At 40.1% G+C, this 17,402-nt stretch overlaps 1 protein-coding gene across 8 annotated transcripts in view; it reads left to right on the top strand.

Annotated features, from left to right (window-relative positions):
* Nucleotides 1-17,402, top strand: part of BICD1 (BICD cargo adaptor 1) — a 228,755-nt gene that overhangs the window by 282 nt on the left and 211,071 nt on the right. Inside the window, exon 2 of one of the 8 annotated variants that reach the window (XM_077774500.1) lies at nt 39-65. The exons of the other annotated variants lie outside the window; for them this stretch is intronic. Coding sequence (XP_077630626.1) covers nt 39-65 — 27 coding nt within the window. Of the gene's footprint in view, nt 1-38; nt 66-17,402 lie in introns of those variants that run through there. 8 annotated transcript variants of the gene reach the window in all.

Below are 17,402 nucleotides of genomic sequence, written 5' to 3'. Positions count from 1 at the left end.
GAAAGGATGAGGCTGGAAGGGATGTTTCTTCATCTTAGGGTCCTTTGTTGATACGAGACGATTAAAAGAGCCCATTGTTTCCCCCCCAGAGAAAAATTGCCCAGGAAATGAATGTATAAGCTGGAATTCGAGAGGCAGTGGCCCTTCAGGCGGGGGGGGAGGGAGATTCAGAAGTCCTCAAGTCTCAGCACTCTAAGGCGACCTTCTGCCGGGGTGGTCAAAACTGCTGTTATTTCAGACCCGGGTTCCAGCGACAATCCCATAATCCACAAAGGCGATGAGTAGGTTTGTGCTGAGGGACCCACAATTTAAGGGTGTCGGATCCATGCAACCTCAGCCTTCTGAACTTAAACCAACTCCCTGATGCAAGAGGGGACTGTTATTAGAAGAACTCCCCGCCAATCCCATTTGACAAAGTCTGAGCAATCTTCATTCTCCTTGGCTTTAGTTATTCGTGTCATGGGCCACCTGAGAAAAACAACTCTGCTGGGTGATCCCACTTGATTTCACCTCCCCAGTGAGGCAGAGCCATGCCCAAGTCGTGTAAGGTCACCCTGACCAGGGAGAAGCTAACTCCCTTATAAATGGTCTGCACCGTAGGTAGCAAATACAGGGGTAGCTGTCCATATCAAATGAGCCTCCTCTGTTTGAAGGGCTTGTGTTTCTAAAATGTATAACACTTGTCCTTTTTAGTCTTTTGGTATTTGGCTTCTTTTAAAGACTGGCTAATGTTTTGGAAGAAAATAACGGATGTGCTTTGATTTCCCATCAAGCACTCATAAGCATATACATACTGTTGAAGGAACTCAGTCTATTTTACCTGATTCCGGAAGCACTATGGGTAGCAAGTCACTGGTTATAAATTTAAATGTACACACTGCTTTTCAATGTGGCAAGTCTTTATTTTTAGGTGCATATTGGCATTTAAAGTGTTAGTTCTAAATTTAGTATATATTATTATCGAAAATGTTTTCTTATCATGTACTCCGCTTTTCAAAGGGCATCTGTTTTATGTTGTTACAGTTAAAAAACATGGTTTATGACCTATCTAATCAACTTGCCTTCCAATTTAGTACATAATATGGCAAACACTTATACTTTCGGGTATGTCTTATTTTTATTCTGATGCCTAAAAGCCAACTAAACGTGCAATGAAACATACAGTGAAAACCCCAACTAGAAATCTGATTTTTGTATATCAAGCTGTTAGTTTCGAGTTTATGTTTTTCTTTCCATGGGCATGTCTATTCTTAACCACAGCTGGACTTACTGGTATGTTTCAACTTAGATTAGGTCTCATGTGTTTAAATTCAGTGAGGTGAAACCTTGTGAAGTCAGGAAACAGGATAGTGATGGTAATTCTCAGAGATGTTTTGACGTTTACACCTATCAACAGTGCTTTGCCAAGACCGAGGAAGTGCAGACCAGGCAGTGGTAAGCCATTACCTCTTTGATAAAGGAAGTAGACTTCATTTAATAAAATGAAGTATTACTGTTAACTGACCTTCCTGCTTGATTTAAACAACCTTACTAGAGGTATTTCTGTGTCATTTGCACTTAGCCTGCATAGTAAACCATAATGCAATTGTCTTTGCCTTTACTAGACCATGAGCTGTTAAGGCAAGGAATCTGTCTTAATTTACTTTGCATCTAAAGCCTTTAACAAAGCCAGGCACATAGTAAGGGTATAATAAATATTTTATGAAAGAATAAATTTATACTGGAAAAGAGACGCCTTTATCAGACATTCACTAGTCAATATTGGTTAGTGTCAGAGAAAGACTAAGAAAATTAGGAGGTATGGGAACTGACTGTTATTGAAACACTAAATTACTGTCATCAACAATAATGGAGAAAATGGGAAGAAACATTTTGTGATAATAGTATAACTGGGTTCTTAATACAACATAATGCAAATAGCAGCTGTACTTTTTTTAATTAAAAATATGAGACATACTTTGTTTCCATATAGTAGGAGGTTAATAAAAAATATATCATGATTATTTTTACCAAATGATACTCATATACATATGTATTTTGAGTTGCACTTAGCATAAATTAATTCAGTTTTTTTATTCCAAATGAATTGTCTTAAGCAATTACATAAAAATGTATTTTAGAGTAATAAAATAATCATTATATTTGATTGATAGTGTGACCTGTTATTTTTATTCTTTAAACATAATGTACACTTTAGTTGAGAGTATTAACTCATAATATTTAATATTTCCTGTTTGAAAAGTAAATCCAGAAGAATTGTGCAAACAAAGATATCCCAATGATGATATCATACAGAAGCCATTTTTGAAAGACATGTTTTATGAGTGCTCTGATTTTTAAAAGGGAAGTTTTGTTCACTTTCAGGTACATATAGTCAACAATGTTGCATCTTATCTGTAAAGTCAAGTGTAAAATCTTTGGTTTATTTCTAGGCTCTTTCAACAAATATGATTCATTTAAAAATAATTGGTCCAGTTTGTGGGAATGTCAACAGAGAAAAAGACTGTACGAAGTCCAAGTTGAACATTAGTAATTTGCAGGGTAGCAGCATGGCTCAGGCTTTGCAGGTCATTTTGTTTTCAAGATTCAGCACCCAGCAGTGATGCCGCCCTCCTTCCCGGGCTGATTATTGCTGTGACAATAATGCAAGTGAGCAGTGTTGCCTGATGATGTTCAAAATCAAGACGATGAATTTATTAATGTTTTTCTAGTTATTTCTTCCCTTAGTCTAGCTTGCTTTTTGACCTGGCCTAACATCACTTAGAGCTCTGTGCTGTACCTACATCACTGTCTACATGTCCCAGAAGAACACACTTAAAAAGTACTAAGGGTGTGAAAACAAGAATGACTTCTGATATCATCATAACGTTCTGCTTTTAATCATCTTTGGGGAGCTGGACAAAGCAACATATCCATTAGAATCCTTGACCATCGTTTTATGATTTCACAAGTAATGCTTGCTTCTCAGGGACCCGAGGGGCACCATGCCCAGTTATGTCCAGGTCCTGGCTGATTGTATGTTTGGGATGTGTGTAAATCAGCACTGTGTCATTCAGGCCAAAATAGTGTTTGAAGAAGAGTCATAGTTCTAAAATAATTTTAAAACTAAAAATAGACATACATTAAAAAAAACCCTAGAATTCAAATTTGTTGGTTTGTTTTTTGTTTTTTACTTAAAAAATATTTGCAATTTAAAAAGTAGCGAAGTTGAAAGGAATGATTCAGCATCCCTGGTGGTATTTTAGTAAACATCCATGTGACAGCTTTAGAGAAGTTTTGCAGCTAGGTTACAGTAGCCTAGGTACTAAGAATCTTCAACTCCCTTTTTTACGCATATTCTCAACCCTGTCACCAAAGATAGACGCCATTTGCTGAAGAAGCACTTTGTGGACAATGGGCAGCTTTTCTTCCTGCCGCCAATTTTATGATTTTCCAGGGCTATGGTTAAATCATTCAAAGAGTAGGGGCGCCTGGGTGGCTTAGTCGGTTAAGCGTCCGACTTTCGCTTAGGTCATGACCTCGCGGTTCGTGGGTTCGAGCCCCGCGTCGGGCTCTGTGCTGACTGCCAGCTCAGAGCCTGGGGCCTATTTCAGAATCTGTATCGCCCGCTCTCTCTGACCCTCCCCTGCTCACGCTCTCTCCTAGAAATAAATAAAAATATTAAAAAAAAAATCATTCAAAGAGTAAACATTGAACTCACACACTTTTAGAGACTGTCACATGAGAGACCTGATGAAAGCCATTTTTTCCCATTCATCTTTAAACAGCTAGTTTTTTCTTCATATGCTTGTAAAGATTGTTAGCATCTTGTTGTATGTTCTAAGTCATGAAATCAGACTGTGGTTGGACTCCCCAGATTTCACGTCCCATCTATAAATAAACACAGAGCATGTTAATAAGTCATTTACCTAAGCTATTGTTTTCTTTCTCACTGGTTTTAAAAAAGAAATGTTTATTATCAAAGTAATGAAAACATCTAAAATACATCAACAGAGGGTGCCTGGGTGGCTCAGTGGTTGAGCATCTGACTTTTGATTTTGGCTCATGATCCCAGGGTCACGGGATTGAGCCCCATGTCATGTGTCAAGTGTGGAGCCTGCTTGGGACTCTCTCTCCCCCTCCTTCTGCCCCTCTGCCCCTCTCCACTGCTCACTTGCTCTCTTTCTCTCTCTTTCAAAAAATAATAAAGACTAATCCTTAAAAAAAGTATATCCACATATGTTTTTGGAAAGTATCTACAAACAACCTCACTGAACAACAAAATCACTTTCAATCATATTTCTTCCTTCTTTTTGACCTAACTGCTCTAACTTGCACCCTTTTTATTTCAACTCAAAATTTCATCTCTGGCAAAGCTATTTCTCAGACATCATCTAGAAGTTGTTATATCTTTCATCACATTCATTTTGTTTGTATGAACAGGTACAGTAGCCATGGTCGGGCATTTTTTTCAGATTTTCATGCTTATAAATATTCCACTACATCATTCCCTTAAATACACTTGTACGTTATGGACATTGCATTCCAAATTTGAACATATGATAGTTACTTGCATGTTGAAATATACACTACAAGACTTTCTCACACATAATGTTGTACCTGTAAATATGGCTTTGAAGGGGAGGAAGGCATGAAGAGATGCCGTTTTCCTATTAAATAATTCATTGTGCTAAAGGAGAAGACATGTGAAGCCAAGTGGCGGGAGTTGAAATTGGAAAGCGGCAGGAGCCACGTTTTGCCTTGAGGGTGGGGAGCCACCGCAAGGAAATGCAAAGAAACACTTAGTAAGTATTTGGTGCCTTGCATCTTATTTGATACTCGAAGTAATTCAAAGACTCACTGCTCATTTTTATAGATAAAACATAATAAAAATAATACAGCATTTAATTATTTACAAAGCTCCATTTAGGACTCGGCATTTTGCATGCCTCATCTCTGGTTCTTGCAACAATCGTTTTATGAGGTAGATATTACTCGAATTATGCAGACGAGGAAAATAGGTTTTAGGTTAAGAATTCTTCTCAAGGCTGCACAACTAAGTGGTGAAACCTGGTTTAGGAAGAAGCCCGTTTCCTTCCCGCTGCACCATACCGGCTGAGAGGGTGGCACACCCCCATCACAAGTGTGGTTTAGAAAGTCCCAGTGTTGGTTATAGAGAGTGGGATTGAGCTGTTTAGGAGCCGTAGGGATGGGGGGGAGGGGTCACACCTAAAAGCTGTTTAGGAAGTTTAGGGTGGAACACAGTGCTGGGTGACTGGATGGGGAGGTATGGGAATAGAGTTGTGTTTTTTCTCAGGATGTATAGAAGGTGGTTCCATTCACAAAGGAAGGTGCTCTGGGGAAGAGCAGTTTTAGAGGGTAAGGTTGATGGCCAAGGTATCAGAGTCCTTTTACTTCATGTTTTCTTTGAGGGGAGGCATAAGTTGCATGAGAAAATCGAATACTCAACTCTCAATTTAATAAAACAAGTGAGCAATTTGTGCAGTTAGTCATTATTTTACTCAAACCTAATGCCCAGAATGTGGAAGATATGAACAGCTTAACAATGTTTTCACCGGTTTGACTGCATTTTGAATTAGGAGATGTGCAAATTAGTAAACAGTGGGTAGAGATGCTGGGCTGACAGTGAGGGCCCAGAGGTCAGCCTTAGTGGAAAACCGTCCTTGCTGATCTCTTCAGTTAGAGGGGCCTGGGAGAAACAGTGCTCCCCCCTTGCTGACTGAAAACCTGACATTGCATTAGTGTTTTTTGTTTCTTTGTTTTTAATTTGAGAGAGAGAGAGAGAGAGAGAGAGAGAGAGAGAGCGTGTGAGTAGGAAGTAGAGCAAAGGGAGAAAGAATCCTAAGCAGGTTCCATGTTCAGTGTAGAGCCTGATGTAGGGCTTGATCCTATGACCCTGAGATCAAGACCTGAGCCAAAATCAAGAGTCAGATGTTCAACCGACTGAGCCACCCAGGAGCCCCTTTTACCTTTTTGTTTTGTTTTTTTGTTTTTTTGGTGATAAGAGTTTGATTGCTTCTTTAGAATTATGATTCTGTAATTACAACAATTTACGGCAACAGTCCATTTAGATAAAATCATATACAAATTGATAGTTTCTCCTTTCTCTCCTCCCAATTCTGTCTGTATTTTTAATACATTGGTGAGTATTCTTTGATACTTTTTAAAATGTCTTTAAACATATAAATCCATTGACAGGATTTTTTTGTTGTTCCTATTCCTTTGTTTTTATAAAAATGGGGTCATGTTATACATAGTACTTTGCAACCTGGTGTCTTTCATTTAAAACCATATCCTTTTAGGGGCGCCTGGGTGGCTTAGTCGGTTAAGCGTCCGACTTTCGCTTAGGTCATGACCTCGCGGTTCGTGGGTTCGGGCCCCGCGTCGGGCTCTGTGCTGACTGCCAGCTCGGAGCCTGGAGCCTATTTCAGTCTGTGACTCCCTCTCTCTCTGACCCTCCCCTGCTCACGCTGTCTCTCTCTCTCTCTCTCTCCTAGAAATAAATAAAAATATTAAAAAAAAATAAAACCATATCCTTTTAAAATGCACATTTTTCTAGAGCAGGGCTGCCTTTTTAAGGCACTGATGTTTCAAGTGTGAAGAAAATGGGACTGAGTAGAGAAGAAAACCAGAAGGTCTCAGGGAGTGTGGGTGACTCGGGGGCTTGGAGGGAGCAGGTGGCCCAGCTTATGCCCTGAGGATGGCTCTGGTGCCGAGAGAGAAAATGAGTGCAGGCGTGTGTCAAACAAATGGATGGAGTTTGTTGGGTTGTCCCGCGGCAGGCCTGTGTGACGATACCAAGGAAAAGATGGAAAGTTTTGTGGGTGAATTAGCAGCAGTTTTGATTCTTGTCTTCTTGGCTGATGGCGGAGCTGTGTATCAGCATAATAGGTGGCCGCGTTCCATGGCAAGGGCTGGTCCTGCAGTGTGGCCGCATCCTGTCCATACTGGATCTTGGTGAGAAGCCAAGATGATTCAGACAATTGGGCCTCTTTATGTCATCCCATCCTTGCCCTGTGGTAGTTCAGTCTTGAGATGGCTGGTTAGACTCTTACAGCATCTGAGATTCAGCATGTTACGCAGGCAGTGGGGATCGGCGGGTACAAGACAGAAAATTGTTTGGCAAAAGTGTTCTTCCTTGTGACAATGAAAAGGAATAGAAGAGTGGCAATTGATACCTCTTCATTCTAGGATTTAATTATTTTGTCTATAAAATTAAGGGGTTGAGATAGATAATTTCTATGATTTTTGCAGCTCTCAATTTCTGTGATGCTGTGTTTTAGAGTTACCTTGTCTACTTATTTTATCTACCTATCCTTTACTTTTCAGATTCATTCTATTTTTTTTTTTTTTTTACAAAATACAGAATGATCTTGTGTAATTACAATAATTTTTTATCTCACCTTCAGGGATGTGTATCATCCAGGGTTTTGATATTTTTCCTCTTATCCATTTCCACTCTGGCCACTCACTTCCAGCAAGGATAATCCACTTGTTTTCACAGTTGTATTCTGTCCCTTGACAGTTTTTTTATTAAATTAAATTAATTAGTTAATTAATTAATTTATTTTTAACAAATCACAGTTTTCTTTTCCTTTGAACACCTGCCTGAAACTCCTTTTCCTTCTGGATTCACTTTAGTTCTCTAATAATATCTATACTGTTGTAGAACTGATGCATCGAGTTTATTTCATTGACGTATCTGCATCCGGGTTTAGGATCAGAACCACGGCCGAGTGCATCCATGGGAGCCAGATTTGGGGCACAGATCAAGAATCAACAAGTACAGGTGTCCAATAATTGAATGAGACAGTTTTCTTTAGAAAATAGTGACTTCCCTGTCAAAAATTAAAAAAAATTAAGGAAAGGCTAGCCAACCACATGCTAGGAATACTGTCTGGGAGGTTCAAGCTTAGAAAGGAATTTATATAGAATGATCTCCAAGGTTCCCGCCAACCCAGTCTGAGTTTTTTTATTTTATAATTTCATGTGTTCTAAGTAATTTCATATGTTAATGGTTTTTTTTTTTTATACACCCTTCCCCATCACTAGATAACAGTGTTTCCAACACGGTTACATTTTTCTGTTTAATGTTTAGCATTTTGTAGTATTTCTGACTTTTGAATATTTGGAATGTTTTCAAAGCATATCAAAACTTTATCTTAATTTTGATTTATATTTTGCTTGCTTTTCAGTAGGAAACTGATGCATAATAAAGAAATTAAGGTGACTACATCTGTAAATTCGGGGACGTTTCCATGAAACTTTGTATAGTTTGAAGCTATATGGTTACATTGAGGGGGGTGTATAGCCTCCAGAACATTTGTTTTCATACACACACACGCACGCACGCACGCACGCACACACACACACACAGTGATGTATTTCATCATTTACACTTCATTCAATATTTTATAATTTGCACTGTTAACTATTTTCATTAGATAGCAGTCTGACTTTTTGTTTTGCTCTAGATTGCCCATGCCTCTTGTTGTGTTTCATTTATCCATTCAAAATTTTGTGTCGAGTGGCTACTAAGTTGGGCACTATGCCGCGTGATGAAGATACAGTGTTGAGCAAGACAGACGAGATGGAGCTGCCAGAATGGAGCTTCTGTTCAGACCTGGGAGATAGTCAGCAAGCACACACACACTTAGGATGTGAGAAATGCCATGAGTGACGAGGTGGAGACTGCTAGGGAAGGTGCAATCAGGAAAGCCTCTCTAGGAGGTGACAGTTGGGCCCGGACCTGAATGTTGAAGAGACTGGAGGAAGTGATTTTTGAGGAAGGGGTACAAATACAAAGACCATAGAACTCTGTAGTTGTTAGGGGAAATGATGGGTCACCATGCCTCGTAAGTATAGCCATTCATATTTGAAAAGTGACCATTTATAAGGTACTATATTACCTTCAGAGTTTTTGGATGAGATTTTGGGTCTCAATATAGGCAGTGTTTAAGCAAAGTGTAAATATGCTCCCTGGGATCTTCTTTTCTTAGAAGAGTTGGGTCAGAATCAGTGACTTTCTATACAAACTACTCATTAGGCTTATCTGGGTGGTTTACGAAAATACTGCTGCCTTAACCCCATGATCTCACTCTGTCCTCACTCCTGGGCAGTTCAGAGTCTTTGGGGGTGAAGCTGAGACTTTGTTATATTAACCCTTCTTCCCTCATAGAAACAGCTAGGGCTGAGAATCTCTCCTAGAAACTTCCACCTCTAGGAGTAAATGACTCTATAGGAATAAAAGTGTTCTGTAAGAAAAGCTGGGAAGTTATGAGCTAACATGTAATCCTTAATTGCACAGTCTTTTTATGTCTCCATTTCTATAAACTAAAACACTGTAAAGCCTCTCAGAAAACCAACAAATATCATCAAAAACTTGACTGCATTAGACAGAAATGTATGCTAAGTGAGACTGTGTTTATTTTTATATACTCCAGGGTTCTTTAAAGTTTGTTTTAAAAGTTGTCTTCTTTGTTGAATCTGTTTTGTTGCTTTATTCTGTTTGCAGTTGCTAATGCAAACTTTACAAGTTTATGAGTAGAATAATAAGGAAGAATTGCTTTGATTGATCTTTAACTTTAGAGGTTCTTTTTTTATTATTAATGTTTATTTTGAGAGAGAGAGAGAGAAAGAGAGAGAGAGAGAGGAGGTGCACAGGTGGGCGAGGGGCAGAGAGAGAGGGAGACAGAGGATCCCAAGCAGGCTCCACTCTTGTCAGTGCAGAGCCTGACATTGGGCTTGATCTTCCGAACCATGAGATCATGACCTGAGCTGAAATCAAGAGTCGGATGCTTAACCGACTGAGCTACCCAAGCACCCCTGGGGTTATTTTCAATCGTTCTTTTGCTTATATGTGCTTACTGTTTTCAAACAGTATTTTATGGAGAAAAAGCTCTCTTCTAAAATGTAATATTTAACTGCTGTGTTTCTGTCTTTAAATTTAGGATTGAAAATAAGAAACCTGTTTACATTTATGGGAAGTACACAATAACAGCAATTTCCTGAAGAATGTTTTGCTGCAGTTGGCGTGGGTCTGTAATGGAAGGTTCTGAACGATGGGTCTTTGTTTTTCTCTTGAATACTGCAGACTAATCTAGAATCAAATGCCACTGCTGAAGAGCCCTTACCCATCAATTTTTGAAATTGAAAGAGGTTTATATTATAACATGAATGTGCGTTGTTGATAAGCCTTACTGATTGCTGTTCTCCAGAAGGTTTTAGGAAATTTTTTTAAGCTGACCTCTGTGTGAGGTAACTAGATGGAGATAGAATTGTACATGACTTCTTTTGTTGAGCTGAAGATACTGCCGTCTTGTGCATTATCTCTTTGGCATATACAACCATCTTTTCTGCTTTAAATCACAATCTGGCTTGCTTTCTGCTAGTGTGTGTGTGTGTGTGTGTGTGTGTGTGTGTGTGTAGAGCTTTTAAACTCAAAACCTCAAGTAAACATAATTAGGAAGGGAAAGCAACCATTAGAGAGAGGGGAGGAGAGGGGTATGTTGCACTTGGAAACCAATTCTGAATACCTTTTGAATTGTTGGCTTTTGGGATTATTCTAAAAAAATTGATACTGAGGACTCCTGGGTGGCTCATTTGGTCAAGTCTCTGACTTTGGCCAGGTCAGGATCTTGCATTTCGTGGATTTGAGCCCCGCATTGGGGTCTGTGCTGACAGCTCAGAGCCTGGAGCATTCTTCAGATTCTGTGTCTCCCTCTCCCTCTGCCCGTTCCTTGCTCGCATTCTGTCTCCCTCTCTCTAAAATTAAATAAACATAAAAAAATTAAAAAAATTGAGGGGCACCTGGGTGGCTCAGTTAGTTAAGTGTCAGACTTCTGCCAGGTCATGATCTCATGGTTCATGAGTTCGAGCCCCGCGTCGGGCTCTGTGCTGACAGCTCAGAGCCTGGAGCCTACTTCGGATTCTGCGTTTCCCTCTCTCTCTGCCCCTCCGCCACTCACACTCTGTCTCTTTCTCTCTCAAAAATGAATAAACATTAAAAAAAGTTTAAAAAATTGATGCCAGTTCTTAAGTAGTGTTGGTAATTCAGAATTAACTATGGTTTAATTATCTTAATAAAAAGATCCTCTTTTAGTTAATATTTTAAAATAATTTAAGAGTGCCTGGGTGGCCCAGTCATTGAGCCTCCAACTCTTGATTTTGGCTTAAGTCATTATCCAGGCTTGTGGGATTGAGCCCTGCATTGGGCTCTGTGATGAACATGGAGCCTTCTTGGGGTGTCTCTCTCTGTATCTCTTTCAAAATAAAAAGTCCACCTCCTTGAAAGAGGGGAGAACACATGGACATACACATATACACACACAAAATAATTTAGAACTAGAATCCTAAGAGTCCTCAGGGCACCTGTCTTAATCACTGTAGTTACAGTTATATGTGCTTTTTTTTTAATTTTAGCAAAATAAATAACATACCTTTGCAAATAACTTTGAAGTGTTTGGGATAATATGAGCTATTATTTGCAAAATTGAGACCAAGATCTCAAAGCCACAATTATATATTTAGACAATGGTCACAGTAAGACATTTCAGGGAAAGACAATGAAAAGAACTTTAAACCCATAAGGTTTTTGTCATCATTGCTCAGTTTGAAGTGAAAAAATTTTATGTTGCATTTTTTAAAAAAGTTTATTTATTTATTTTGAGAGCGAGAGAATGAGAGAGAGTGAGCAGGGAAGGGGCAGAGAGAGGAGGAGAGAACATCCCAAGCAGGCTCCATGCTGAGAGTGTGAAGCGTGGAGCCCATTGAGGGGCTCAGTCTCATGAACCAGGAGATCATGACTTGAGCCAAAACCAAGAGTCAGGCACTTAACCCATGGAACCACCCAGGTGCCCCTTAAGTTGTGTTTTAGTTTGTGATACCCATGTGATTTAGAAATTTGGAAAATGGACAACAAAGTAAGTAATGTGAGCAGATAGATCACTACAGAAAGCTAAATAATGGTTCATTCATTCTTCCCTACAGTAATGATATATTTAGCACCTCCTATGTGTCAGGCATAGAACTGGATGCTGAGGATACAGCAGAGGACAAATCCAGGAGAAATCTTGGTGATGGGCGGAGACAAGAGGAGCGTAGTGTGGGAACAGTAAACAAATGAATAAGTAAAATAGAATGTTGGATGGTCCTAGATGGTGTAAAGATAGAGCAGGGAAGAGGGAGATAGGCTTTGAAGTGGGGAAATGTTACTATTTTTAGTAATGCGGTCAGAGAAAGTCTCCTTCAGCAGGATGGCGAGGCCACCAGAATGGCTGGGATTGGGTGAGAGGGTGAATAGTAAATGAGACCGAGAGGGAGTGGGGATTAAATGATGAATCTGCTTTCAGGTTGTTACCAGGACTTTGCCTTTTGCTTTGAGTGAGATGGGGAAACTTGAGGAAGAGTTGGAGCAAAGGAGTCATAATGTTCTGCACTCTTTTTTCCCCACATTGAGATAACCTGGGCATATATTCAAGCAAGACTTCTTTTTGGGAAAAGGTGTTTAAATTGAACTGGTAGTTCATGAGATGTAATGCATCCTTTTTTAAAACTCTCCTCCATAGCAAGTATTTAATAGATGTTTATGGTATTGCATTGATTTAGGCTGGAAAAAAAAAGATAAAGTTATTACGATAGCCAGGTATTTCATTTTATTTTATTTTTAAAAAATATTTAAGTAATCTCTACACCCAATGTGGGGTGTGGCTCGAACAAAACCTCAAGATCAGGAGTCATATGCTCTACAGGCTGAGTCAGCCAGTCACCCTGGATAGCCAATTATTTTGAAAAGAGGTTGGTTTATACCCCTGTTTTAAAAATAACCATTTGTATCACTCCTCTGCCTTTTGGATAAGATCAAGTGTAAAAATAGCCATTTGTTTGATTGATTAAACCAGTTCACTAAAGAGACACTGTGGTGACTTTTCTGGTTCCTTGACCCTGAATCTTTAACTTTCTTTTATTCTCTGTCTCTTATTCTAGACCTTATGAACCATCCAGTAGATCCCGGTCAAAGGTGACAGAAAAACAATTTTAACATTGTATTATAGATTCTGTACTATGATTGATATCCTACTTTCTGAGGGACTGGAAGGGATGCTCATCCTATTTCATTCATTTACATATTACATTTTAAAAAAATGTTTATTTTTGAGAGACAGAGAGACAGAGACAGAGCGGGAAGGCACAGAAAGAGGGAGACACAGAATCTGAAGCAGGCTCCAGGCTCTGAGCTGTCAGCACAGAGCCTGATGTGGGGCTTGAACTCCTGAACTGCGAGATAATGAGCTGAGCTGAAGTCAGATGCTTAGCTGACTGAGCCACCCAGCTGCCCCTACATATTAAATTTTTTAAAAAATGGAAGTGTAGTTGGCACACAGAATCATATAGATTCAGGAGATTCAACATTTATATACATTATGAAATGATTACCATGATAATCTGGCCACTGCCTGTTACCATATGAAGTTGTTATCTATTATTATGTATATTCTGTGTTGTACATTGTACATTGTATCCTCATGTCTTGTTTATTTTATAATTGGAAGTTTGTACTGTATTAAATATTTAGAGAGGATCAGTTATATGCTAAGCATTATGCTTGCTATACAAAAATGAGGAAGACATAGTCTTTATTTATTTAAAAAAAATTTTTAAGTTTATTTATTTATTTTGAGAGAGAGAGAGAACACGAACAGGGGAGAGGCAGAGAGAGAGAGAGACAGACACAGAGAGAGAATCCTAAGCAGGCTTTTCACTGTCAGCATGGAGCCCAATGCGGGGTTTGAACCCACAAACTGCAAGAAATGACCTGAGCCAAAACCAAGAGTCAGATGCTTAACTGACTGAGCCATCCACATGTCCTGATATAGTCTTTATTTTTAAGTTAGTTATTAACTGTTGGTAGCAACAGACATGAACAAAGGTGATTATGATACTTATTGGAAAGGTCATGAACTTTTTAAAAAATGTTTATTTATTTACTTTGAGAGAGAGACAGAGCATGCATGTGAGAGTGGGGCATCAGCAGAGAGAGAGAGAGAGAGACAGAGAGAGACAGAGAGAGAGAGACAGAGAGAGAATCCCAAGCAGGCTCCTCACTGTCAGCTCAGAGCTTGATGTGGGGCTTGAACTCACAAACTGCTAGATCATGACCTGAGCTGAAATCCAAAGAGTCAGACACTCAAATGACTGAGCCACCCAGGTGCCCCAAGGTCTTGGGCTTTTGAGTCAGAGTAGCTGTGTGTTCTTAAGCTAATACTTAAAACTCTATGAACCTCAGGGGCGCCTGGGTGGCTCAGTGGGTTAAATGTCTGACTTCAGCTCAAGTCATATCACAGTTCATGAGTTCAAGCCCTGCATCAGGCTCTGTGCTGACAGCTCAGAGCCTGGAGCCTGCCTCAGATTTTCCATCTCCCTCTCTGCTCCTCCCCTGCTCACACTCTGTGTCTCTCTCTCTCTCAAAAACCAATAAATATTAAAAAATACCTCTATGAACCTCACTTTCTTCTTCTGTAAAATAGAGAATAGTGGTAACTATGGGTGTTCAAGAAAAATCTATGTGAAGCATGTAAAAGAGTCCTTGACACATAGTAAGCACCTGATAAATGATGGATGTGTTGGGGATGATGATAATAAAAATAAAAAAAATAAAATAATAATAAAAACAATAATATACTGGCTGTGCTTGATAGGATACTGAAGTTGAGGGCAGCAAAGTTAACTTAAAAGAATCAGAGAAAGCTTCCTGATCAAGGCAACGCATGAGAGGGCCTTGAAGAACAAGGAGGGCTTTTCCAGGCAGCTGAGAAGGCAGAGTCATTCAGGAAGAGGGAGAGTCATTCAGGAAGAGGGAAACAACCTGCAAAGGAGGGAAGGTTGGCGGGATTATTCTTGTCAGCTGTTGGGGCTGCAGTAGGTGGTGTTTGAAATGAATAAGAGGTGGGAGGCGAGCCTGGGGAGCTGGTTTGGGGCCAGGTGGTGAAAGGTCTTATAATGAGGTTGTCAGTCCCTACCAGCCAAGGCCTTGGCGTAGCCGCCTGTGATGGCTGCCGTGGGAAGGCTCTGCCGGTGACAGCAGGCCCGGCGACCCTGGAGGAAGGTACCTCTAACAGATCAGGGGGCCGGAAATATCTGCTGTTCCTATGTGCTCTGTTTGGTATGTCTTAGGGTTTGTTTTAACCTTGTGGCTTTTTGTGAATCTGGGAGTGGCGCTTCCCAGTCTTTTCACTGCCGTGTGGTCACGTTGCCTAATTGCCTGTTAGTTTGGGTCCTCAGTGCCCACTGTCCCTTCACGGCGGCATTGAGCTGGTGCTGCTCCTCATGGTCCTGATGTCTCTCGGATTCCTGACTCTCTCAGCTCTGAGAGCCGGTAGGACCCTGCAGCCTTGACATAGATTCTTTTTTAAAAATTAAAAAAAAATTTTAAATTGTGTTTAAATCCAAGTTAGTTAACATAATGTACTAATGGTTTCAGGAGTAGTTGACATAGATTCTAATCTATTGATCAAGCCTTTGGATGTGCTAAGCTCTGTCCATACTAGACTTAAATATTCTCTGCTTTTGGGGTTTGCTAATTAAGATTCATTGCCACTTTCCTCCTCTCTCGTCTTTTCTCTCAGTTGCCTTTGATTCAGATTCAACCTTCCTTTTGCTTCTCCTCTGGGAGCGTCTCTCTTATGGCCCTTGAACAGGAGCAGGTCACTTATGGGGAAGCTAAGGAGCTTAAACTATTCTCATGCCGTGGGAAAAGCGTTGAGAATTTCAAAGCAGAAAAAGAATATAATCAGTTTTAGATATTTTTAAAAGTTTATTTATTTTGAGATGGAGGTGGGGAGGAGGAGGGAGGGGAGAGAGAGGGAGGGGAGAGAGAGGGAGGGGAGAGAGAGGGAGGGAGAGAGAGAGAGAGAAAATTCCAAGCAGGCTCCATGCTCTCCGTGCTGAGTCTGTTGTGGGGTTCCATTCCACGAACTGTGAGATCATCACCTGAACCCCAGTCACAAGTCTGATGCTTAACCAGCTGAGCCACCCAGGCACCCAGTTTTAAATTTTAAAATTGTGGTTTTTGGTTCTGAAAGCACAGTGGTCTAGGACCTCTGACTAACTCTTCTGCTGGAAACCGTTAAAAATGCTGGATAAAATATAATACTATCCTTAAAATGCACAAATGACTACTTCAGAAGGATCCTCAGAGGCTAAAACTGAATTAAAGCAGAAACCCTTAGAATTAAGCAGTGCATCGAACCTGACTTTTGCCTTGAGTGCATTTGCTGAATCAGGTAAAAATGAACATGGTTTCTATGGGCCACTTAGGGTAGAGGGAATCAGAGAGAGACAAAACCTAATATCCTCCTAAGTATGCGCCCCAAAAGGACTTGATGCTCAGTGTAAGGGACAATTGGATATATTGTCCTTCCCCACCCCCATCACCTGACTACACGAAAAATTGAGTCTCTTTCCTCAGACTTCATAACCCCCACAATTGGCTCTCACTGTAGGCTGCAGATTGTTTGTTCACACAGAGTGTATGTGTGTGGAGGGGATGAAATCCAAAATACCTTAAGGTCTTAAAAGCAGTATTTAGTTTAGAGTGATTCCAGGTTGGTCATGCCGGCAGACATCTGTCAGAAGCAAATGCCAACCTGCTCTGAAGAAACCTACTGAACATGGTCGGCTACAAAGAATCAACACAGATAATATTCTCAAAGAAGTGAAGGGTGCCTGGGTGGCTCAGTTGGTTAAGTGTCAGACTCTTGATCTCAGTTCAGGTCTTGCTCTCTGGGTCATGAATTCAGGCTCCGCGCTGGGTGTGAAGACTACTTTAAAAATCGCAAAATGAACAAGGAACAAGGCGCATTGGCCCCACATCTTTATCATTACTTTTTAAGTTTTTTTTTATTTATTTTTGTTTGAGAGAGAGAGAATCATAAGCAGACCTGGGGCTCAATCCCACCACCCTAGGATCATGACCGGAGCTGAAATCAAGAGTTAGACACTCAACCTGCTGGCCCACCCAGGCACCTCCTTCTCATTACTTCGTGCTGTTAAACTTCAGAATATTTGCCTCACTGGTAGATGTGAAAGTTATCTCATTGTAGCTTTAGTTTGCATTTTTGGTATTGTTAATGAGGCTAAGTATCTTCTTAGATGTTTATAAGCATTTAGGGTTCCTCTTTATTGAAAGGTTTCTGTGTGTGTGTGTGTGTGTGTGTGTGTGTGTTGACCATTTTTCTATTGGGGCTGTTCATATTTTTCTTACCGATTTGTAGGAGTATATCTGTGTTGGGTAGACTAAACCTTCTCAGTTATGTAAGTTGGAAATCTCTTCCTCGTTTCTGGCTTGTCTTTTGACTCTTTCTGGGGTTATATTTTGATGTAGAGAACTTCGTAATTTTAATTTG

The sequence above is a fragment of the Crocuta crocuta genome, unplaced genomic scaffold (assembly GCF_008692635.1).
Source record: "Crocuta crocuta isolate KB4526 unplaced genomic scaffold, BGI_CrCroc_1.0 scaffold176, whole genome shotgun sequence".
Classification (NCBI taxonomy): domain Eukaryota; kingdom Metazoa; phylum Chordata; class Mammalia; order Carnivora; family Hyaenidae; genus Crocuta; species Crocuta crocuta.
The sequence above is the reverse complement of the archived record's forward strand: the minus strand, read 5'-3'. Positions and strand labels throughout refer to the sequence as shown.